Source organism: Rattus norvegicus, chromosome 17, assembly GCF_036323735.1.
Source record: "Rattus norvegicus strain BN/NHsdMcwi chromosome 17, GRCr8, whole genome shotgun sequence".
NCBI lineage: Eukaryota > Metazoa > Chordata > Mammalia > Rodentia > Muridae > Rattus > Rattus norvegicus.
This window is the reverse complement of record NC_086035.1, coordinates 56,697,981-56,723,830: the sequence shown is the minus strand read 5'-3', so window position 1 is coordinate 56,723,830 and position 25,850 is coordinate 56,697,981. Positions and strand designations below refer to the sequence as shown.

The 25,850-nt window shown below is 41.6% G+C and overlaps 1 protein-coding gene across 5 annotated transcripts in view; it reads left to right on the top strand.

The window, feature by feature from the left end:
* Nucleotides 1–25,850, top strand: part of Zeb1 (zinc finger E-box binding homeobox 1) — a 166,759-nt gene that overhangs the window by 87,325 nt on the left and 53,584 nt on the right. For 4 of the 5 annotated variants that reach the window (XM_063276113.1, NM_001308265.2, XM_039095404.2 and 1 more), the window contains 1 exon segment: nt 21,159–21,359. Coding sequence is in view for 2 of the 5 variants with exons in the window: in NM_001308265.2 (NP_001295194.1) it covers nt 21,159–21,359 (201 nt within the window). In the remaining 3 variants the exon portion in view is untranslated. 5 annotated transcript variants of the gene reach the window in all.

Below are 25,850 nucleotides of genomic sequence, written 5' to 3'. Positions count from 1 at the left end.
AGGAGTGGTATGGCTGGGTCCTCAGGTAGTACTATGTCTAATTTTCTGAGGAACCATCAGACTGATATTCAGAGTGGTTTTACCAGCTTGCAATCCCACCAACAATGGAGGAGTGTTCCTCTTTCTCCACATCCTCGCCAGCATCTGCTGTCACCTGAGTTTTTGGTCTTAGGCATTCTGACTGGTGTGAGGTGGAATCTCAGGGCCATTTTGATTTGCATTTCCCTGATGACTAAAGATATTGAACATTTCTTTAGGTGCTTCTCAGTCATTCGATATTCCTCAGCAGAGAATTCTTTGTTTAGCTCTGTTCCCCATTTTTAATAGGGTTATTTTGGCTCTCTGGAGTCTAATTTCTTGAGTTCTTTGTATATATTGGTTATTAGCCATCTATCAGATGTAGGATTGGTGAAGATCTTTTCCCAATCTGTTGGTTGCCATTTTGTCCTATTGACAGTGTTCTTTGCCTTTTAGAAGCTTTGTAATTTTATGAGGTCCCATTTGTAAATTCTTGATCTTGTTCAGCTAAAGAAATTTTCCCCTGTGCCTATGTGTTTGAGGCTTTTCCCTACTTCCTTTTCTATTAGTTTGAGTGTATCTGGTTTTATGTGGAGGTCTTTGATCCACTTGGACTTGAGCTTTGTACAAGGAGAAAAGAATGGGTCAATTTGCATTCTTTTACTTGCTGACCTCCAGTTGAACCAGCAACATTTATGGAAATTGCTGTCTTTTTTTCCACTGGATGGTGTTAGCTTCTTTGTCAAAAATCAAGTGACCATAGGCGTGTGGGTTCATTTCTGGGTCTTCAGTTCTATTCCATTGATCTGCCTGCCTGTCTCTGTACCCATACCATGCAGTTTTTATCACCATTGCTCTGTAATACAGCCTTCTTTTATTGTTGAAAATAGATTCTGCTATCCTGGGTTTTTTGTTATTCCAAATGAATTGCTCTTTCTATCTCTATGAAGAATTGAGTTGGAATTAGGGCCAAAGTTTTAATGGGATAGGTTTGCTCCTTTATTGAGGCTATTTTTAAGTAAAACTACTGGAGTCTGGGATTGGGTTGGTTTGAGCTTTTTGTGTTTTTTAGGTTGTAAGAGCAGGGTTCCCTCCACTGCCTTGATACTGATTTATGCCGAAGTGTCAAAGGTTTTAGGATCATCCTGCTAATATTGAAGGAAAAGCTTGAAAGGAAGATAACCTGTGTGAGGTCAAATGTCGCACACATCGCCAAAGGTGAACACCACAGTGTTATCATTGTAGAAATGGGTTTGGCCTTTGTGTGTAGATAGGGGTAAAGGGAACTGATTTAGAGTCATTTAGGAAAGGCTCTCTTGTAGAGACTGATGTCATATAGAAATGAGTCTTGTTCTTTTTTATTGTGTTGCTTATAAATATAAAAGTAGGTAAATTGTCATGTTAAGATGTATTTAATCAGGCTGGAGAGATGGCTCAGTGGTTAAGAGCACTGACTGTCCTTCCAGAGGTCATGAGTTCAATTCCAGGCAACCACATGGTGGCTCACAACCATCTGTAATTGAATCTGATGCCCTCTTCAGGTATGTTAGCAGCAGGATGCTCATATACATTAAATTTTTTTTAAAAGATGTATTTAATCATGTTATTTTGTTAATCATCCACAAATTTGGCGAGTATTCAGTGAGTGCTTTGCATAAGGTAATTTTAATTGTTAAGGAATGAGAAACACTTGCATGAAGAACAGAATAATGATAACTAATAATGCTGTCTGCTGCCTGTCTGCCAAGGTTTTGTAACAACTTCTTCTCTTTGAAGCTCCAGAATTTGAGTTTTATATGAAACTCACCAGATAGGGAGCCGGGTTTAACTTTTTGTGTGCAGTTGGACAAACATTTACCTTCTTTGGCTTTCCGTTTTCTTATGTATGAAATATGAGGCTAAGATTTATCTTCACAATGTTTCTAGATTTCAAATTCATTAATTTGATGTATTTTATAACACAGTCATCCTTCCCTGACAAACATGCCGTAATTACTCTGTGGGAAGCCATGAAACCACCACCAAGCCGTTGGCCCTGTTTTTAAGTTACTGACTTGTGAGAGTTGAGCAGCACTCTTCCCTTATCAGAATGCGCCACATCACGAAAGACCTAACGGAACTCACAGGAATGTTGGGAGTGTTCCAAAACTCCTGAATCCGGAGAGTAGAACAAGAACAAGGAAGTCTGCTGTGCTGCACACTCGGCAGTCCAACGCCTGTCTGGCATGTGCAGGCCTGAGTTCAAATCCTGTGTTTGTAAGAGCCTCCATCCAAGTGTTTGTGTTTTAGCTTGTTCACTAATTCCATAAAAATTATTCGTGTTGTGCATGCTTGGCAGAACCTGTGAAAGTAGGAACATAGACCTAATGGTGTGAACAATGGTGTAAAAACTGCATCTTTATCTGCACATAACTTACTTTAATGAGAGCACAGCAGGTAACATTACAGCCTCCTAAATACACCCATGCTCTAATCCATATATTCTATAAATATGGCTCTGACAAAGGAGAGTTAAGTACAAATTCTCTTAGTAATCAGCTCATTTTTTTTACACTCCAGATTTTATTCCCTCCTGGTCTACCCTCCAACTGTTCCACATCCCATATGTCCTCCCCCACCCTCCCCACCTGTCCCCATACTGTCTCCACGAGAATGTCCCCATCCCACCAGAACTCTAAACTCCCTGGGGCCTCCAGTCTCTTGAAGGGTAGGTGCATCTTCTCTGACTGAACCCAGACCTGGGAATCCTCTGCTGTGTGTGTTGGAGGACTCATCTCAGCTGGTGTATGCTGCCTGGTTGGTGATCCAGTGAGAGATCTCAGGGGTCCAGGTTAGTTGAGACTGCTGGTCCTCTTACAGGTCTTTCAAAGGGCAGTCATGATAGGTCCCTTTTTGTGAGTGCTCCTTAACCTCAGTAATGGTATCAGGCCTTGGGACCTCCCCTTGAGCTGGATCCTTCTTTGGGCCTATCACTGGTTCATTTTTTACTTTTTTTAAATTAGTGTAAGAATGATGAGCTTTATTATGCACACATGGCACCTGCACACAAAGGGCACCTGCACACATGCCACCTGCACACAGGGCACCTGCACATATGACACCTGCACACATGGCACCTGCACACAGGGCACCTGCACACAAAGGGCACCTGCACATATGACACCTGCACACATGGCACCTGCACACAGGGCACCTGCACACAGGGCACCTGCACATATGACACCTGCACACAGGGCACCTGCACACAGGGCACCTGCACATATGACACCTGCACACATGGCACCTGCACACAGGGCACCTGCACACAGGGTACCTGCACACATGGCACCTGCACACAGGGCACCTGCACACATGTACATCACGTACTTTGGGTTTTGTTTACCCCATTACCCACTCTTTTTCCCCCAGTCTGTCCTATACTTTTATGTCAGATATATAAATTTTAAATTGAGCACATGATAGAAAACATGCAGTGAGAGAGAGAGAGAGAGAGAGAGAGAGAGAGAGAGAACACATGCATGTGGGGGCCAGAGGTTGATGTAGTGCCCTTGTCTTCCACTCCTCACCTTGTTTTTGAAACAGGGTTTTTATTTAACTTGGAGCTCACCTGCTGGCTAAGACTGGCTGACCAGTGCACTACAGGGATCTGCCTGTCTGCTCTGTACCTCCTCAGTGCTAGGTCCGCACCATCACTCTTGGCCTCCATGGGGATCTGAATGCAGATCCTTATGCTCTGTGTTGCCTGGGCAGTGTCCTCAGCCCCAGCCATGCGTATTTCACTTAGTATTATCTCCTGCTCCATCCATCTTCCTGCAAATGACACAGTTTATTCTTTATGCTGTATCAATATAGCATCTTCTTTATCCATCTTTTGATGGGCATCTCGGCCGATCTCTCTTCCTAGTTATTGTGGCTACTGTGAATAGCACAGCACTGAACACGGCTATGCAAGCATCTCTGTGGCTCTCTGATGTCGATCTTTGAGAATTTGCCAGGGATCGTATAATTGGATCATGTGGTCATTCAATTTTTAATTGCTCGAGGTCCCTGCATGCAGATTCCTAGGTGGCCATACTCATTTAGATTTCTGCCAGCACGCTGTTACCCACTCCTCCTACCCCACATCCTCACCAGCATTTGCTTTTGGTTTGGTTTTTTCTTGACAAGTGCTGTCTTAGTTCATTTCCTGTTGCTATGATAAACACAATGACTAAAATCAAGCTTGGGAGGAAAAGGTTGATTTCATTTTGAACTCTCAGGTGGTAGTCAGTCATAAGGGAAGTCAGGGCAGGAACTCAAGCCAAACCCGGGGCAGGAACAGCAGCAGAGAGGAGCCCTGCTTACTAACTTGTTCCCCATGGCTTGCTCAGCCAGCTTCCTTAAACAAGCCAAGATCATGTGCCCAGGAGTAGCACTGCGCCCAGCCTTACCACATAAGTTATTAGCTCCAAATTATAAAAAATAAGGTGAGCAGTGGAAGACGAGGGCACCACATCAGCCTCTGGCTCCAACAAGCATGACCACACAGACTTACCCATGGGCCAGTCTGACAGTGGACTTTTTTTCAGTTGAAGTTCCCAAATGCCCCTGTTTGTTGTCAGATTGACAAGAAAAAAAAAATCTAACTAGACCAACCTTATTGGCACAAAATGAGATACCGGAAATGTTTATTTGCTTAGTGATAGCATAGGCCTATGCAGTAGCCAGCACTTATGTAGAGCCAGGTAGGCCACAATAGCAGAGAAGCAAAGGGTTTCAAAGATACCACGTTACATGTTTTCAGGCAGTCACCTGATGCAGGGTGACTCTGGTCCAGAGGAGGGGCCACGTTTGACAGGGGAGCAGTAGTCTTAGAAACAGTGACGTGACCAAGAGGCTAGTGGGTGGATTGGATGTGAATTCTAAAAGTGTGTTGTAATTTGACACTAGACAAGAGGAGAAGAAGATGCCTAAAAGTAAAGCAGGCCAGAGACATGCCTTACTAGGCTTATTCTCCAGAGTAGGGAGTGGGGATCCAAACTGGTGTGTGCAGACTATGTTGTGTGCTGGTGAATAGCAGGAAGTCAGGAGGGAGCATGGATCTTAAGAGGTCAAGTTGCCAAGAACTGGGGTTTGGAATTTATGAAATTTGGAGTGGAAAGCTGTTAACAGTTTTGTATCAGGGAAATAATCTGAAATAAGTCTATGATTATATATGCCCTCTACTTCTATTCTGAAGGAAAGAGAAATGATAAGGTTATGTGAAATGTATTGGAGTCTAAGAAGATGAAAAGATGAGATTAAATGTTTGTTACCCACACTTCTCTTTATGGTAGGGGACTTGACTTCTGGTGTTTGAGGCAGCATAGTAGCCTCCTTCTGAGTCTGCCCAGCAGAGCTGCACGACCTCTGCCAGTGTCAGTGTCTCCCTCTTGAGAGCCTAAGTGTCCATCTCCTTAACTAGAAAAGTGCCTTTTTAGGGTTTGCTTACTCAGTGCATGTAAAGCATGAAATCTTATCAAATAGTTGGGTCAGAGTGAGGTCAGACCTGGAGCAGGGGACAAAAATCAAGGAGCATTGATTGACTAAACTTTTGAAACAGTAGTTAGAACTTAAGAGTTTGGATCCTCCCCCACCCCCAAGCCCCACTCTGGAGACTAAGCCTTGTAAGACTTTGGTGACAGTGTCTCAGTAAATGGCTCGGCTACTCAGGACTCTATCCCAGGGGTCTTTGAACTTGATCCTCCTGCCTCAGCCTCCTGAGTAGCTGGAGTTAGAGGCTTATGGCCCCAGCCCAGCTGATAAACATGTCTTCAACTACAGCCTAAGTGAAATAGGTTTCCTGCTCCTCTCTGCACGTGGAATTCATTACTTCTGTATGAAGTTCCTAGGAGCGACCCCTCCTGCCTTCACTGCCGATTTATCCAGAAGATGAAATGCATAGGGGAATGTATGCTGGTTCAGAGACATTAGTTTATAGGATATCTCAGCTCTTCTGGAATCGATCCTATACAGACTGTATTCTAGTAAGAATAGAATGTCCGTTGGTTTTCAGGTAACTCAAGTAAAAAAAAAGTCAAGAATTTCTTCATACTTTAATTCATGTCTTCTTAATTTTCCAATAACCATTTTAAATTAAAATAGAAACAAAGTATTAACATTTTTGTTATATATCGTGTTAGCAAGGCATGAAAGTGTTTGGACGTGGTAGGCGTCCTAGCACTCTTGTTTCATGTGTGACCCTACTTCAGCATCTCATTTATACTCACATATTTCTTACTAACTTATTTTTTAAAATTGTGTGTTGCAGAAGTGGAAATCTTTGATATTGCGACTTCTTTCTGATACTTTCGAGACATTCTAAATAAGGTATTTTTACATTTGTAATGTGGTGGTCTATAACAGATCTCAGTAAATTCACCTCTAGTTAGCTGTAAATGGTTTCCAGTGCCTCATTAAGAACTGAGTTTCTGGCCAGCCATGATGGCACAGGCCTTTAATCCCAGCATTTAGAAGGCAGAGGCAGTTGGATCTGTGTGAGTTTGAGGCCAGCCTAGTCTACATATTGAGTTTCAGGACAGCCAGAGTTAGATAGTGAGACTCTGTCTCTCATAAAGAAAAAAATGAGGGGGGAAAAAAAGGAGCTCCCAGGCTAGCAGGGGGTGCACAGCTAGCAAGAACAATGGTGTTGCCAAGTTCTGTGACCATTGTTGGATCGCCAGAACCCTCATGGTGGAAGGAGAGCACAGATTCCCCACAGCAAGCTCTCTGTGCATGCCTCCCCCACTCACCCCATCCCACTTGGGAACAAACAATCAAATAAATAAATGCTAAAACTGTAAAGGACTAAGCTCCAGGTCAGACTTTTCTATTGTAAGCCCAGGCTTCTGTCTGTACACTAGAAGAGCGAGGGGTCTTTGTCTCCTTGGCAGGACTGAGTGCCTCACTCTTGAAACTGGCCCCCAAGAGAGAGTTCCTAGGCCAAGGATATAGCTGGCCTCAGGTCATGGTGGGGCACTGAGCACTATTGTCACTCCTGCGAGCCAGTTGGGGAAGCAGTGGTCCCCTCCCCTCTGGTTTCCCTTCCATCTCGCAGGCTTATATTATAGACTAGTACCTCTAGTCTAAAAGCAACAGGGAGAAGTGAAACCAATTAGGATAGAAATGAAATCAATTAGGATAGAATTTTTGTTCCCTTCCTCCTATTTTTTATCATCAGTTCAAAATCAACAAAATTAAAGATAGAAAGTGACAAAATATTTACTTACTGGTTTATGTTTTTCTAAAATGAGAAAACTGAGACGCAAACACCTGTGGTTGACTGTGGTATGGTGGGTGTGTGCCACTGTAACTGGACTAGAAGGGTTTCCTCTTGGACTGAAGGCACCTTCCCTCTTGAGGGTGTGTGTGGATGACTTCCCTTACACAAGGGAAAGGCAGAAACTGCCCCTGCCCCTTGCTTTTTAACAATTTAGTTGCATGATTTCTGTTCTTCCCAGTCTTCAGTCCAGGCCCTCCTATGTCTCCTCCCTCCAACTCCATTTATATCTTTCCTTCTTCCATCTCCAGTGCATGGCCACTTTTTCTTTGATATTTTATACACACACATATGCATGTATAATACACACACACCATATATACATGTGCAGTACACATGTACATATGCATGTGTAATACAGAAGCCACCTGCTGCATCCATGAAGTGTTGCCTCATGTCTACAGTTGAAGGATGACCACTTAAAATTACGTAGCTAATTTGAAGGCTCATCGCTGGGGAAGACTGTTTCTCCCACTCGCAGCAATCGTTAGCTGCCTGTAGTTCTGTGTCTAGGGTGGGGACCAGGGAGGTTTCCTCTTCTGTGTCGTGTGCCTGTGGATGTTGTCATTGTTCTGGTCTCATTGTTCTCTTGGGTGTAGCTTCCCTGTCATTTCTAGAGGACACAGCCTCACAGCAGACTTCCTGATCCCCTGGCTCTTAAGTCATTTGTTCCTCCTTTTGAGATGTTCCCTGAACCTTAGGTGCAGGAGTTGTGTTGTAGATGGATGGGGGGCTGGAGGGCCCCATGATCAGCCGTTCTCAGCCTTTTGACCAGTTGTGGTTTTCTTTTCTTTTTTTTTTTTTTTTGGTTCTTTTTTCCGGAGCTGGGGACCGAACCCAGGGCCTTGAGCTTCCTAGGCAAGCGCTCTACCACTGAGTTAAATCCAGTTGTGGTTTTCTAAAGTGGTTTCTGGTACAAAGAGCAGCTTTGTTGATGAGAGCAAGAACTACTCTTCCTGCTGGGAGAAGGGTAAGTAGACTTCCATAAAGTGGTACCCGTAGACCCTCCTCAAAGTCATGATTCGCTTGCCCTGAGAATCTGGCTGTGTTTCCAGCCCCAGGCAGCATTTCCCTCTTGTTGAGCTGGCCCTAAGTCCAATTATAGAGTTGTCATTGCTCCGATATGAGTGCCAGTGTTGTATGGGTAGGAATCTCCTGCTGTGAGGTCACTGTGCTTCCTAGGTGTCACAGTGGGAGGACGGTTGATTGTTTCCCTCTCTTGGCAGATTGCACCACGTCTCTGGAACTCTAAGAGCAAGTTTGCTTTCAAGGTTACACGTGTATATTTACAACATTTACTGCTTTCTTAAAGGTCATTTTAATCTTTCTCCTTTACATTTTATTTCATTATCTTTTGAATTTTTTATTATGCTTATTTTTTTATTATGTTTATGAGCATGTGCACTTCCTATAGAATGAGTATAAATGTCAGAGCACAACCGTGGGAGTTGGTTCTTTCCACTGTGAGGGATTCAGGTACTAAACTCAAGTCTTCAGGTTTAAGGGCAAGTGTCCTTCATTGACACCATTTCTCCAGCCCTCACTGCCTTATGATGATTACTGGGGGTGGGGGGATGGGAAAGAGGGTGTTGCAGTTTGGCTTGGTTTGGTTTTTAAGACAGTCTCTCTATAGCCCTGGCTATCCTGGAACTCATGTATGAATACCAGGCTGTCCTCAAACTCAGGGAGGTGTGCCTGCTTAGGCTTTCTGAGCTTTATTCATATTTTCAGCTGTAATTTGAACTTATTATCAAAAAGTTCAAATTCATAAAAAGATTAAGAAATGATTTCGTCGAATCCCAGTTAAGTCTCCTAAAGTTTGATACAGTAGCAGTAATCTGAAAGTTATCTTAACACCTAAAATTTATCTTTGCTAAAGTATTTCAAAGCAAGGTAAACATTTAAAATATATGAAAAGAATGAAGCAGGGAAAAATGACCATTTCAATGGCTTACTTCATTTATATGTCCTTCCGGACAAATGTCAAATAATATCACCCTACATATATGCAGTGCTATGTAGCACTAGTTACGACCCCTGCAAGAATGGAACCAAAGTTTTATAAAGGATATTTACATATATCAATAAAAGGGGTAGATCCCCCATTAGTGTTAACAGATTTTGTAATTATAATGAATTTACTAAGAGAAATATACGTGTTTAGGCTAAATGCTAAGGAATTTGATTTATTGATAAACATTTTCAAATTTGATAAGCATTGTCAAACTAATTCTGTAGTGTTTTCCTTAGCTCTGACTCATACCATTTTTTCTGGGATCTTTTTGGTCCAGTATATTAAACTTCTGTCTATCCATCCATCCAGTAGATAATGGCAGTTAGTGATAAACACAGCCAGCCTCTGGTTGAGGATTTTTCAAATTTACAATGGAATGAAAATATACCGATTCAGTAGGGCCAAGCTTTGGTCTCTTTCCTCACAGCCATTGTGGTGTGGGAAGCTGTCTTTCCGTATAGACATCAGTGAGCCATAGCCCTACTCACCTGTGGTCCTTGATGTTTCCCACTGAAGAGGGGTCTATTCGGATAACATGCAGTGATAAGTTGAGGGTTTCATCAGGAGAGAATGTGTGTAATATTGTGGGTTTGATGAGCTCCATGTATTTAAATAGTGGTCAGAAAAAACACTGAGCAGTGAAATTGGATAATCTCCCCAGGTACAAGGAAGGGCACAGCATGAAGTGAGACACAGAATGAGAGAGACACTCATTGACACGAAAGACAGTGTAGCTAGTACCCCCCGTGGGGAATAGATGATGTCTGAGGGATGGGGGAGTGGGGATCAGTCCCTAAAGGGACTTCCAGTGTCATGGATGAAATGGACAGCCACTAGGAGATGATCTGAGAGAGAGAAGGGTGCAGAGATAGAGAAGGTCTTTTTGGCCAGGTTTTGGAAGGGCAGGTACATACAACCATGAAAGATCTTGGGCAGCTGGAAACGGAGGCCTCCACCACTGGCAGTTGGCTGAAATAGGTTGGCTAGTTTTTAAATATTAAAACTGCCTGGTGTTTTCCATCCGCGGAACTAAGGTGGGCAGAAGAAAGAGGGCTCTATAGCCAGGTGTACATTTTGTATATTATTACTGAGTGATTCATCTTTTATTGTGGGTGTCGTAAGGCTTTTTCTGTATCCTAAAGAGACTAGCAGTGTCTCACACTTGCAGACAGTTTTCCTGTTGTGGGTCTGCACTGCATGAAGAGCCTCTCTGACTCTGAAGCTAGAAAGGCTCTGACTTACCTGCGGCTCACAAAGGGGAAACCTCTGATCTGTGTGGATTTCACTATGGTGGGAAACACTGAGTTACAAGTTTCAAGATTTACCTTTCCCACATGATTTTAACTGAAAATTTGTCTCCTGTATTGATTTAAAAATGTGTGTTTGTTTGGGGTCTATTTTTGGACTGTAGTAGAGCCCACAACTTCCCAGAATGGCCTGTGCCTGTGAAAGTTACCTGAAGGTACATTTGCCATTAGTGACAAGTCTGCATCCACCCATGGCTCCCACTGCTGTTACCTTTCTGAATATGTTTATTTTCTCAGATAATACTAACAAAGTTTCTTGAGACCATGTGCATAGTACTCCACTAAGAGTTTTGCACATATGATTTCCATCACGATGATAGCCATGCTAGAGACATATTCCCATCTTACAGAGGAAGAAACTGACATCTGAGAAGGGCAAGACACTTGCAAGGTGGTGTGGGTGGCAGGTGATGGGCTGTGATTTGAACCAGGCAGTCTGAGCAGAGAGCACTCTGCAGTCTCTGAGTCTAAATCATTTCCATGTGTAAGCCAGTATTGCCATGCTTGGTGTCTTCATTAAAATTGGACTGTTATGGGTTATTTTAGGGGGAAATAGCGTGTTTACTAGATAAAATCATCCTTATCCAATACGATGTGCCTTTTCATGCATTTGTTCTGACATTTAGTAGAATACGGAAGGTCTCCACATCAGCCTTTCCTGTCCATAAGCTTTCCTTCATGTCTGTCTCTCCAGCGCAGGCATCACAGCTACCACAGTCACACCCAGCTTTGCTTAGGTTCTAGGATCCAAACAGGACCTGAGCAGCTGTCTCTCCAGGCCTAGTGTGGTTCCCTACACAGATATCAGCAAGGAATGATAAATTATTCTTCCAAATGCCTTCGCAACTCCATAGAAGTCATTGTTTCTGTCCCTGTGTTAATAAAGTCTCCCATCTAATTCCTGATACTGAGCAGTGTTTGCCTTATTCTTTCAGTAAATTAGGACAATTTCAATTTTCTTGAGCTGTGACTAGTGAACTGAAGCTCATTTGAAGGGGGAGATGCCTGAGAACCCTTTTCGAGCTGAGCCCACAGCTGTGCTGCCTCAGAGAGAGTTGGGTGCTCCTGTGTGCTCTGTCAACAAGCACAGGAACGATCGGCCTCTGAGGAAAGCCTAGGGACAGCTCTGGCAATCTGGGGATGGGTAGTCTGCTCTTTTGTCAGTGTTCCAGTTCCATTCTGTCTCATGGGCTATCTCCTCTGTAAAGCAAGTCTTCCTGGAGAGACTTCCCGTCTGCATTGTCAAATGTGCTTGCTTGGGCTTATGAAAATATCCATAAAGTTCCTTTATAATTACAGTTATTTTAATTTCACTTGCTTTTTTATTCACTTTTATTCATGTGAGTGTCTGTCTGTCTGTCTGTGGTTGCTGGACCCACACACATACTAGATAAGCACTATTGTACTGAATTTTATCTCCAGCCTACTACATTTTAATATTTAACATGTATGTTTCTTAGTTTTTCTCCACAGTCAAATAGGCTGGTGGTTAATTGTATTATTTGATCCTTAAAGACAGAGTTTTGCACAGATTTGTCAAGACATGGCCTATAGTTTTGCTTTAATTAGTATGTTTTATTTTGTCTATTTATTTTTCCTGGGTTTGTCATACTGAAGTTCGTGTGAGTTAAGAATCATAAAGATTCTATTAAAAATTATGGTGATACCATTTGTCTGTGGCAGTTAAGCAAAGACCAGAATAAGGGTTGAGAGCACTAAAGACAAATTCTGTGACTTCCGAGCATTTGCTCTGTAAAGAGAGACAAGTAAAAAATAAAAGTTGGATTCCACAAGTGATGGCAGCCACTTGCCTTTGCCTGTCAGTTCACTCTATTAATAGCTTCATGTGAAGACAGTGAAAACCACCAGGCTCTGCAGGGCCTGGTTCATAGTCACCGCCTTTCACTGGAGTTCGGTTTCAAAGGTACTCTGAATATATAAAAGCGTTTTATGACTACTGATCAATGTGTATGCACCTTTGACTAAGGGCACTGCCTGCAGAGTGATGAATATCACTGCCATTGTTAATTCTGACATGGTGATTGACACTTGCGTGATCTACAACTAGTTCCATGCCTGCTTTTGTTTAATTTTTAAATTTAAATAATTAGACTTCCACATTATTATGTTGCCTACATCTGACATTAAGTGTGTATACCATTACCTCATATAGTGAAATACATGTAGATAATAAATTAGTGTTATCTGTCATTGAGGTTAAAAGCCAGGTCAAGTGATATTTTCACTGTGCGCCAAATATAGTAGGTATGTCCATCTCTTTTCTGGAACTTTGCCTAACCCGTGAGTCTTCAGATTGTCTCCACTTTTCTTTGTGTGTATTTATCTATTGTATCTGTTTGGTGGGAGCACCCCCACCCCTTTTTCTGGAATTACCAATAACAGTTACTTATATTGTCTAGTTTTTTTCACTGAGAAAAGTGTGGCCCCATATTGAACTTAGAAATGAGTCTGTGCCTATTGTACAGAAGGCAGAATCCTAGGTACCATCTTTACAATGTCAGACGTGCATACATGTGCACATACATGAGTATGTGTACATATATGTGTATATGTATGTCATACCTGTATAAATGTTATTTGCATCCCTACTAATAGAAGTTCACATTCAATTTCTGCATCTCTTCATAGTACACACACAGAGACCGTTGTACTGTTCTCAGCATCATGCTAACACAAGTAAAGCATGCCTGAGAGCGTCTCCATGTCTTATCTCATGCCATACACTAGCCCAGTGAGTACAGCTAGATGCAGTCTTTATTTGTAAAGATCACTAATAAGACTTTCCTAAGTAAGACTATCTTTCTCCTATGCTGTTGCATGTAGTTTTAACATCACACTACCGCCTTAGTCAGGGAGCTGTGACCACACTAACCAGCCTCTCCTGGCTCCCTTTTGTTCCTCCCAGCTTAGCTTTGTCAAGCCTCTAGTACTGACCCAGCTTCTCTTTCCCACCCGCCTTTGCTCCTGAAGGGGTCACTTTTCCAGCCCCACTTGAAACCTTTGAATCCATGGATAAAAAATATGCACTCAGCTTGATGATTTTAGAACTCGCCTGCTAGCACACTTGCTGGGCACAAATACCTCCTGCCTGGAAATGTGTGCCCTTAACAATTTTTTATCTCCATCTCCCTTTCTGCCCTAAGCCTAATGGCTTGATCCAATTCGCCCCATCAGACATCTCTGGCAGCCGGCCCACAGTGGAGTGCAGGCTCTGGCTGCCCCGTGATCTTGCATGATTGTTGGGTGTTGCTTTTTCCAAACCATGGCAGAAAAGCCCCCCTCTTTCCTCGAGTTTGCTTTTTTCTCCCAGGACCTGGAATTCCCACCTGTAACCTTTGCCCAGCAATTGGCTTTTGGCCTCCTTTATTGACAAAATCAAGGACCAATTAGGAAACTAGACCAAGTATCAGCACCTCCCCTTACACCTCACATTTTCTGTCTAATAAATAAAAATATAAACTCTTCTACTAGATATAAATTGAACAAAACCATAAAAACTAACTAAATTACACAGTATGAGGTATAAATGACATCTAGACTATCAGTTTGTCAATTAGACAAAGTACTCTATCATATATCCTAACTGAAAGAATTAGGATTTTATCCTTGGATTATGTTTAAATTCTAGTCATGGTGTCATATGAAAACCTTGTCATCTGTTCTATAAACTCTCTCAATGTTAAAGAACTTGAGTTTGAATATGAGTTTTTTGTCAGTAAAAGAAGCCGGGAGCCAATTGTTGGGCAGAAGGTACAGGTGGGACTTCTGGGTCCAAGGAGAAAAAGACACAGGGAAATGCTCTGGAATGAGAAGAAAGCAGCAATCATGTAAGGCCTCTGGGGCAGCTAGGGCCTACAGCTTCCACTGCTGGCGGAGGCCGAGGAGGTTAACAGGAACTAGCTGGTAAGTTTAGGGCAGGAATAGGAATGGAGATAATAATTGATGTGGACATGCCTTTCAGGCAGGAGATTCTACGCCCAGCAATTGTGCTAGCCAGCCTGTTCTAAAATAATAAAGCTGTCTATGTGTCCTTTATCTGTGGATTCAAAGGTCCTGGGAGTGGGTAGGTAACACTGCCAGTCCTGGAGCAAAGGCAGAAAGAAAAGAGAAGCTGGGTCAGTGCTCGTGGCTTGGCCGAGCTAAGCCAGGAGGAACGAGAGAGCCAGGAGGGGCTGGTAGTGCGGTCACGGCTCCCAGGAAAGGCAGTAGGATGATTTTAAAACTACAACACTATGTGAATGAGTATTTTAAGGGGCTAGATAGGAATGGATAAGATAGAGTTAAATACAAATTAATATCCTCACATAATGAAGAACCTTTAGAAAGGCCTCTGTATACCAAAGCATATGTTAAAACGGGCTTGTGTCACATATCATCTGACAAGAACTACAAAGTCGATCTTTCCTCTCCTACCTCCCTAATGTCTTCCTCTGTGTGGGCAAAGTGCTGTTGCCATCCACAGTGAGCCATCCCAGTGAGAGTCTTTGTTTCTGAAGCATGGAGATGATTGTACAGTGACTGAGGCTGCAGTTACCTTGTTCATTCTGAAGCTGCTCATGGCATCTACTGAGCACATTTAGTATCACCATCTATCACCATGCCACTTAAGGACAGGGCATTTAGAGATCATTTTAATTGGTTTAGTTAATACAAAGTCACGTTCAAGAAATTAAATAACAGGAAATATTTGAAAGGATTGTTGGCTTTATCAAAGATTATATACTGTTACTGTGAAATCTTGTGGTTAAATACTTTTGTCATTTGAAAATGTTTTCAATAGCAAGTTGTTCAGTATGTAACCAAGGAGCCCTAGGACAAAGAAGACACAAATGTATTTAGCAGTAATCACTATGCAATAGTAAGGAAGCTTCGTACTTAGTAAAGTCTGCAATGTTTCAGTCCAGCTCTGCATTGCAGAACTGCCTAACCCTGTGCAGATCTCCAGTCTTCTCTAAATATTGGTAGACTATAGAGAAATGCACCATGCCTGCCTCTTGTGGTTGCACTAAAGATTCAGAAAGGAGAGTAAGGGGAATAGCCACATCAAACACAAGATTCTTTAATACCACCAAGAACTGTCTGTAAGCCAGTGGTTGTTAAGCACGTGTGGTGATAGTAAGAAAGTGTTAGACACTTTCCATTTCGTACTGCAAGCCATGATATATATTATAAGTCGTATTGAAAGATTTTTACTTTATTGTTTTATGTATGTAGATGTTTCGCCTGCATATTTGTCCGTTCAGTATGTGTGTGAGGTGCCCAGGGAGTCTAGAAGAGGGCTTTGGATCCCAAGGTCCTGTTGTGGACAGTTTTAAGCCACCATGTAGGTGCTAGGAATCTAACCCAGATCCTCTGGAATAGCAGGCAGTACCTTCAACCACTGAATCATCTCTCCAGTTCCTTGTTTAAAACTTTGAAAAACCGTCTTTTCTTTTATCCTTACTTTCTTAATATCCAATATTTTAATTAAATTCAGAACCAGGATGATCACCTGGAACTGAGACTATACCTCTCATAATGGTGATCTAGGGTCCAAAATATGCTTAGGGGAGAGGAAGTAACTATATTGCCCTGTATCATAGTAAGTCAGTCCTAGTCTACCACAGTATAGTTCAGACGAATTTAGAGTTGTGTTATAAGGTTCTTAACACGGGGATGATAACACTTGCGATATGGACATACTCATTGTCCTAACTTGATCATACACATGGTATACTTATATTGACTTACTATACCTGTACACAAAGGCTTCATAAAGGATTCCATGCATGACCCTTTTCACTTGGGATATTTTATATAACTCTGGTATATAACCATAGAAAGTTGGTAATTTACCTACTTTTCTGTTGCTGTGGTAAAACACCAGACCAGCGGCAACTTAAAGAAGAAAGAGTTATTTGCAGTTCCAGTTCCAGAGAGATGTCAGTTTATAATAGTGCAAGACATGACTGAAGACTGGGCATGGTGGCTGGAGCAGGAAGCTGGGGGCTCATATCTCGTATTACAAACAAAGAGAGCAAACAGGAAGTGGCACAAAACTTTAAACTCTCAAAACCAGTACACAAAATATACTTCCTCCAGCAAGACTGTACCTCACCATAAGCTTTCCAAACAGTGCCACCAACTGGGGACAAATGTTTAATGCCTGAGCCTGTGGGGGACATTTTGTTCAAGCCACCACATCAGGTCTACAAACTGAGGACTTTCAGAAGACAAATCACAAAGGATATATTTAAAAATAATTCTTTGGCATACATATAGTTTTCTAACTTATTAAAGACTAACTTACTAATAAGCTTAATGTTCTTGATTCTCTTCACATGAAATCTGAGCTGTGAGTTTGGTCCTATGGCACCACAGTGCTTTCCTGACTTCATCATCATTTTGATTTTTACAATTGTGGATTCTGTGATTCTATATCATAGAAACGCATGGTATAAAGCAGTAGAAGAACGTTTGCAGCTCCTTCAGAAACAATTGGGAACCCTGCCCTATCTCAAGCCAAAGACCACTTACCACTTATATCACGGACTCAAATCAGCAACTCAAATGGAAGTTTTAAAAATCAGACAGCACAGCACAGTCCAGAGAGAACACCAGATTGATACTTACATGCTAAGGAGTAATAGTATTTTGTTTCCGCATGAGCAAGAAGCTTTGTGATACAGCTAAAGCACTGTGGTCTGAACGCTCACTGGTCTCCGAGTTGAACTGAGGTGCTTCAGCTGGCTTTGTCCACACGGTGTGCATGCTGCTGTATGCCTAGAGCCAGTGCTGTGGTGAGGGTCGGACGCAGCATGTGCAGGTACCTCCCAAAGCACCTCGGACTCTGCCTTCCCTGTCAAGCATGTCTGTGGTGGCTCTGGCTTCAGAACCCTTTACCGCTGTCAGATCTTCTGAGACCCCACATTTAACGAAGTTCATGAAGTGAGGCTGTAAGTGACTGCTTTGCATGTGTGTCACACAGAAGTGTAAAACAATTGCTCCTTTCACCAAGCTGTGTGTTACTTTAATCAAAGATTAATTGAGATTTGATGCCCAGAAGACTGAAGTGCTGGGCTCTCCCTTTGGTCTCTGGACTCTGATGGGGCCCGGGTTAGTCTGTGTACTTCAGTGGTGCTTTAAGGAAATGCTCTGTACCAGTTCCTGTGCTCTAAAAGAACAGATCCAGAAAATGGGGAAACTTGATTTCTCGTGTCTGAGTGCCTGAAACAAAAGATTTAGGTGTGTTTCCAGTTTTATGCTACATAAAATATGTGCTGTACTTTTGCATGTATGTTGTTTTTATGTTCAGTTTCTTTCATATCACAAAGCCAAATCATAATGGGGACAGGAAAACCATAGAAAGTAATAGCTGATCGTTGGAGCACCCTGCAGTGTAGGTCAAAAGGGAGTCTGAAGATAAATTTAGAGAAAATTTAAGTTTAAAGCACTCTGCTTATAATGCACTAAATATATAATCAAGAGTTGGCCAAACCACCCACAGCTAACAACACTAATTATGATAATGGTAAAGTATAGTTCGACTTCATCAAGAGTAAGAGCAGCACCACTGTGACCTAAAATGTGCCAGCACTTCCCTTCAACAAGTAGTAGGAAATTGAGTTGTCGGTGTGTGTGCTCTCATTGTACACAAGCATAGTGAGAACTCTGCATTTGGCCCAGCTCTCCAGAGTAGCCAGGGAGGACTGGAATTGAGGACTGGTTGAGCCTTAGTCAAAGCCAGCTGGGTTAGCTAGCTGTGAAATGCCTATAACAAACCATGTTGAAGGTTACTGATAAGAAAGCCTTGAAAGTCAAAATGAAAGCTAATAGCATGGTTTGTCATTTGCAAAGCCCCCATTCTGCGCATGCACATACATGGCTGCACCTTGCTGTTGGTTGGAGAACCATCAGGAGAGCCATGGGCCAGTTTTGAGAATCACCTTCCTACCTTCCCACATTGTTCACTCTGCTTGTCTAAAGTTGTACATAATATAGAATCTGGCCCAGCTCTATGCTTTAGCCTCTCACAAAGCATTTCCCATGCTTTCATCTGTCCTAAAGAGAACTTTTTTCTTACTGATATATTGAACAGACTCTCAGGTGATTCCTCGGCAGTGGTTAAGTCACGGGAGGAGGGATGGATGAGCACTGTCCACCAAGCAGTTTACTCCGGACCAACAAACCGAGAAGTCTGGTACACAGAGAGCCTCGCGCTGCGTGCTTTTGTGTCACTTCGGCTACATCCCTGACAAAAGCAACTTTGAGGAGGAAAGACGTTCGACTGTATTTTGGAACATTCGGTTACTGGTTGGCCTTGTGGATCTAGGCAGACAGTCCAGCAGCAGGAATATGCTGCAGTCTTCCACCCTTTCTGGTATACAGGAAGCCCAGAGCACAGGAGACAGCAGGAATGACCTGCCCCTCCAACATATCCAGAGCTTTCAAATGAATGCCACCAATGTCCAGCCTTTCAGGACACAAGCCTTTGGGGAATGGTTCATAGCCAAACCATATCAGCAAAGAAACGTTATTTTGATGTTAGCCACTAGAAACATTTTCTCCAAAACGAGGGGATAAAATGTACCTGCACAATGGAATGCTATCTGGTCAGCACCAGGGGAAAATTGAGTTTCAAGTACATAAATATGGAAACTCTAAATCACACACTATAAAGTGGCCGAACAGTAGGATATGATGCTATGTGTGTTTTTATCGTAGATACCAGACACAAGCAATATAGGGTCTTTATTGTGGTTGACTAGGATAAAGAACGAGATGACAGGAGGTGTCAGGTGTGCCTAGGTATTGAAACAATATACTCAACTCTGTGTTTTAACCTTTGTAATGTATGTTGAGGGGAAATGGGCTCGTTTCCTTATTTTGAGTTTTAATAAGATAAAGATACATTTTATAATGAGAGAAAAGCATTTGCTCTTAGGAAAAAATCTAGATAAATGTATTTATGCTAAAATATTAACATAACAATTACTTCTTTGTACTCAAAATGTGAAAAATTCCTGATATAAGCGCAGGGCATCTTAAGTACTTTGTGAACACTGGATCTTCCCATAGCCTACAAAGCAGTCCTAGGAGTTTTGTTAATTTTCTCTTAGCTTCAATCGCTTAACTACTCTTTCAGTTTTATCTTTATGTTATCAATGGTGTGTATACATCTGGGTGGTTGGATGTAGTGTGTAGGACACACACCTACAAGTGTGCACACGTGCTTATGTGAGGAGAGGGTTATGGCTGCCTGTCATCTAAACATTAGGATGCGCTCTCTCTCTCTCTCTCTCTCTCTCTCTCTCTCTCTCTCTCTCTCTCTCTCTCTCTCTCTCTCTCTCTCTCTCATGGCTAGCTGACTGAATGCCAAGGGGAAGAGTAACAGGCAGTAGTAATTCAGAAGAATTATGGACTGACCATCTTTTCTTCCCTTCCTCTCAAATGTGGCAAATGGTGATCTTTGTGCAAATAGTTGCAGCAGGGTCCTTCAGTGACTGGACCCTGTTAGTGCCATCCATGCCACAGGTCCTTCAGTGACTGGACCCTGTTAGTGCCATCCATGCCACAGGTCCTTCAGTGACTGGACCCTGTTAGTGCCATCCATGCCACAGGTCCTTCAGTGACTGGACCCTGTTAGTGCCATCCATGCCACAGGTCCTTCAGTGACTGGACCCTGTTAGTGCCATCCATGCCACAGGTCCTTCAGTGACTGGACCCTGTTAGTGCCATCCATGCCACAGGTCCTTCACTGACTGGACCCTGTTAGGTGCCATCCATGCCACAGGTATGCTCCTTGTACACTTCACTTGGACTAGATTGTTTAAAATGTCTCATTGTCAGCTATATCTCACAGGCTCTACAAAGTATGGAAACTGTTCAAAACAACTGTTCATAATTCTGATGTTAAATCATTAAAATTTATTAGATATTTTATAACATACAGATTTGACCAAATTAGTTGATACTTCCCAAAGTCACTGTGAGATTAAAATGCACTGCATATGACTGGCAGCAGTCCTTTCCTTGGAGTAGCTTTGATGGTGATGCATTTTTATTAGGAAAGGTGGCCCCTGTGAAAACTTGAAGCCTAATTGTACATGGCAGCATTGTTCAAGGGAGCTCAGTACAGATGTGTAGCATAATTTGAGAGCACAGAACACTAGTAGACTGTTGGGTTCCCAGTCCTGGCTCCGTGACTAGCTGGCTGCATGCCAGAGACATTACCCTCTCTTCTCCTGGCCTTCTCATGTGTAGAACTGGAACGTAAGCAGTAGCTGGAGAGTTCCTGTTGTATGCTTGTGTCTAAAATTGTGAGAATTGGATGTATTAATACTTGCAAAGCATTGATACAGTGTGTGAGTTTTCCATAAGTGTTGACACTGAGAGTTGTCACTTTGACCATCTGGATCTAGATTTGTTACCAAGTGAGTTGCTTACCAAGTATGGTCTTACAAATATCAAATCTGTTTCTAAGTTAATTTGTATTTTAACTATCCATTCCTTTGTATTACAGTTACAAATTATAATACTGTGGTAGAAGCAAATTCAGATTCGGATGATGAAGACAAACTCCATATTGTGGAAGAAGAAAGTGTCACAGATGCAGCTGACTGTGAAGGTGGTGTGCCAGATGATGAGCTGCCAACAGACCAGACAGTGTTACCAGGAGGCAGTGACAGGGCGGGCAGTGCCAAGAACTGCTGGCAAGACGACGGTGAGTGAAGCTCCTTATAAAGTCTTCCTCTCTGTACTTTGTATTAAACAAAAAGACAAATTGGGTAAACGTTTCAAATAAATAGTAAAATTATTTGTATATTAGCCAATATTAGATGTCTTACTTATTTTTAAAGTAGATTTTGAATCAGAATAATGTTTTGACAGTTTGCAGTGTACCTGAAATACATGGAATTTAATAGAACTTTCTAAACCTGACTGAGCTTTCCTAATACTGTTGAAATGCTTGTATCTACCTTTAATTTCATATTGGAGTACCCAAATTAACAATAGATTTTTTTTTCCACATGGAGAGGTTTAATGAACGAATGAGACAAGGGAGAGGAATGAGAGAGAGAGAAGAAAAAGAGTAGAAGAGGAGGGGAGTTGAGGCCGGCAGTGAACATATGGAGAGAAGAGGGGCGGGAAATGGGGAGAGAAGGAACAAAAGGGGAAAGTGGAAGAGCAAGGGAGCAACAAGAGATTTTTGTAAAATAATAAATGATATATTAATGTAGTAAAAAATCCAGCATGCAAACATCTGGAACAAATATGTGTTACGGGAGTGTCTTTAGTATAACCATGAGCTGAAAACAAGCACCAGTACCATCAATGTGCCCACCAAAGATAGCAAATTAAATGTGGCTAGGCTAGGCATCCGGAATGTTCAAGATTCTCTGAGAAGTAGCTCCCGCACTCACTCCTGTGCATACATTCAAGCCCTAGTTCACATTGCTTAGTTGTAACCTAAATCATCTTAAGCCATGTTTGAATTTAAAGTATAGTCATTACAAGAATCTATAGCTATTAAGCACACCCTTCATCCTAATGCTACAGAAATCTCCCAGTAATTTAGTAAGCAGACAGGAACACTAGAAAGAACAAAAAGAGAAAAGAAACAGAATCTAACTCACACTATTCTGTTTATAAAATGCTTTGTCTTATTTAAAGGAAAATTTAGAAATTAACTACAAATATAATAAATTATTAGCTCCAAATCCTTGGCCATATAGTTAGCCCTGGTGATCTCAGTGGCCACAGAGTAGAATGAATAGACAGAAATGTGCAAGAGGGATTTGTGGATAGGAGGGGAGTTCAACAGGAATGTTAAAGAATTGGGGTGGCAGTAGTATGTGTGTATTGCATACATGTGCAAAATTATCTAAAATCAAATTTAGTAAATGAAACATGTTAAAAACAATATAATTTCCAAAATTACAATAATTAAGTGGTAAGAACTCAAGATGAATTTAACAGCAAGTTAAACAGAGCCAAAGAATAAATAAAGTAGAGAAAATTATACAGGAAGTGAAATTTAAACAGACATATGTAGAACAGGTTAGGAGACACTGCAGTCTGATATATTTGTGAATTCTGGGTAATTAGAGAATACACAATAGTAACATCTGAAGCAAGAAAAGACAAGAGTTTTTCAGAGCTGATGACCCATCTAAGTACAGCCCAGGTATGATTCTAGACATGGAGAGGAAAGAATACACACAGTGTGCTGTATTTGCCCCTCAATGGACAGAGCACAGTGCCAAGAGGCCTAAATGTCAAAACAGAAGCCATACACAGCAAGAATGCTGAAAACACCAAAAGAAAAATGACTCACAACACATAAGGAAAACTAAATAAGCCTGTAAAATTTCTATGCAAAAACTTTGTTAAAAGGCAAGGATAAAGTGTGATAATATACCACAGGTGCTGAAAGAGAAGCACTACCAACCAAGATACTATACCCAGCAAAGCTACCCTTTACAAACAAAGACATGAAAATTTCTCCAAACACAGTAAGAAATATGGTACTCACAAAGAAAAAACTTACAGAAGATGTTTGAAACAAAAATCAAGATACTGTCAGGATGAAGACAACAAACAGCAGGAACAAAGGAACAGTATCACCTACCAGCACCTGGGTTCAACTCTGATCTGAGGCCACAGGGTGACTATACTGACCTTTTTATTCCAACTACAAAAGACTTCCCTTAGCTCTGAGGACACAGGCTCAAAGAGTGGTGCTGAGAACTAGGGAAGTGAATGAGACACTGTCACCACAGACAGAGTCACCACTTAATGATAGAGCACATTTGCAAAAATATGCTGGCATAGTCAACAAGATGGCCTGATCTTAGGATCAAACCACAGGACCTAAGAGACCAACTCAGAAGTTGTCTTCTAATTTCCACACAAACTGTGGCACATGTGTAAATGCACATTCACTAAATAAATAAAGTAGTTTTAAAACTTAAAAAAAAAACCTTAAAAAATATTTCAAATGAGAAATAGACCTGAAGGAAGAAACAGTAGTACAATAACGCATAGGCCTCTGACATGGCACTCTCAACAGGGCTATATCACTTAGGTAGAAAATTAGCCAGCTTAGGAAACCACCCCCAGTGTTCAACAGCATACCAACATGTCTTCCACAAAAAAATCAGGGTGACATCTAAATTAAATATCAGAAACCCACCATCCTTCACAGGTGGAAGGTAAGGAAACTTTTGTGTGACCCAGAACATTACAGTATAATAAAGGTCAAACCATCGGTGCAGGCAGCATGTTAGACAGATCGCAAAAGCATTGTACTGAATGGAAGAAGTCTGTTTCCAAGGTTGCATTTTGTAATGATGGCATTTGACATTTTTAATAGGGAAACAGTTTAATAAATAGCAAACTGTTGCTTATGAGGACCTGGGAGAGAGTATAATTGTTGGCTAGCCTGAGGACATGGGACAATGATAGAACTGTTCTGTATCCTGATATAAACTTCCTTACATGAGCCTCTATTTGCATTAAAGTATATAGACTCGAATACCAAATAACAGTAAGGTTTTCTATATATTAATTTTATATATTAATTTTCTATATATTAATATGTGCTTCCTGCATGGAACCTATAGCACCATTGATGGACATGGCATCAGTGAGTTCTATTAAACATCCAAGGTCATAGACATTCAGTCTTAGGCAAGTTCTTTGAAGTTGAGTATGAGAAAAACAATCATCCAATTTATTAAGTATACTACCATATCTAGAATCAAATAAAATACTCAGTCCAAATACAGATGCCAAAATCCCAGGCTAAATATTAGCTATACAATAAAATGTGCTAATGTATGTAAAAATTGAATAATTTTACAAATGTTCCAAAGGAAAAAAATGTGTGTGTACATATGTAGAATGCCTTATCAGAATAACATCTGAGATAGTTTTTATTTGTTGCTGTAACAGATTTCAGAATAATCAAAGACTCTCTCAAGAAAAAGGAATACATGTAGTAAAATTTATTGGATTTCATAAAAGTAAGCAGCATGGGAATAGTGAGCACTTCCTTACTGATAAGAGCACAGCTCTCTATCCAGAAACCACTTACAGATATCTGTTGTCATTACTCACTCAGCTGTCTGTTGAAATTCCCACTACAGAAGAATAAAAAGTGGGCCAGGAGTAGAAGGGATTTGAGAGAGAAAAGCTATCACTTACAAATGGTACAGTTGTATACTTAACAATAATCTATAGAAAAATAGATATTAGAATGAGTAATAAAGACCCTTCCAGTCTCCATCTGTGCCCAGAGCTAAGGCTGTCCCACAGCCCTCCAGACACAAAATCTGCCTGGAGGGTGCTGGTCTCCCAGGAGTGCTCTCACTCTTAAGCCCACAGGTGAAACCCCACTTTCATTCCACTAACTGTCTAAAGAAGGGGCCCGCCAAGAGTGCACAGGGCACAGGAACCATGGAGCAGCTTGGGACAGGACCCTTCCAGTCTTCATCTACACCCAAACTAAGGCTGTCCCAGAGCATTCCAATCCCAAAACCAGCCCCAAGAGAGCTGGTTTCCCAGAAGCACTCTCACTCCTAAGATCACAGACTCACAGGCTCAAAGGCTCAAAGGCTCACAGGCTCACAGGCTCACGGGCCCACAGGAGGGACAAGCTCTAGTCAAAGACAGCAAGACCAACTAACATCAAAGATAACCTGATATCAAGAGGCAAGGACAAGAACCTAATCAACAGAAACCCAGGCTACTTGGCATCATTGGAACCCAGTTCTCCCACAACAGCAAGTACTGAAAACCCTAATACACCAGAAAAGCAAGATTTGGATTTAAAATCTCATCTCATAATGATGATAGAGGACTTTAAGAAGGACATAAATAACTCCTCTAAAGAAATACAGCAGAACACAGGTAAAAAGGAAAAGCCATTAAAGAGGAAACACAAAATCCCTTAAAGAGTTACAGGAAAACACAACCAAACATGTGAAATGGAAATAAAAACAATAAAGAAAGCACAAAGGGAGACAACCCTGGAGATAGAAAACCTAGGAAAGACATCAGGAGTCATAGATGCAAGCATCAACAACAGAATACAAGAGATAGAAGAGAGAATCTCAGGCAGAAGATACCATAGAAAACATCGACACAGTAGTCAAAGAAAATGCAAAAAGACAAAAAGATCCTAACCCAAAAACATCCAGGAAATCCAGGA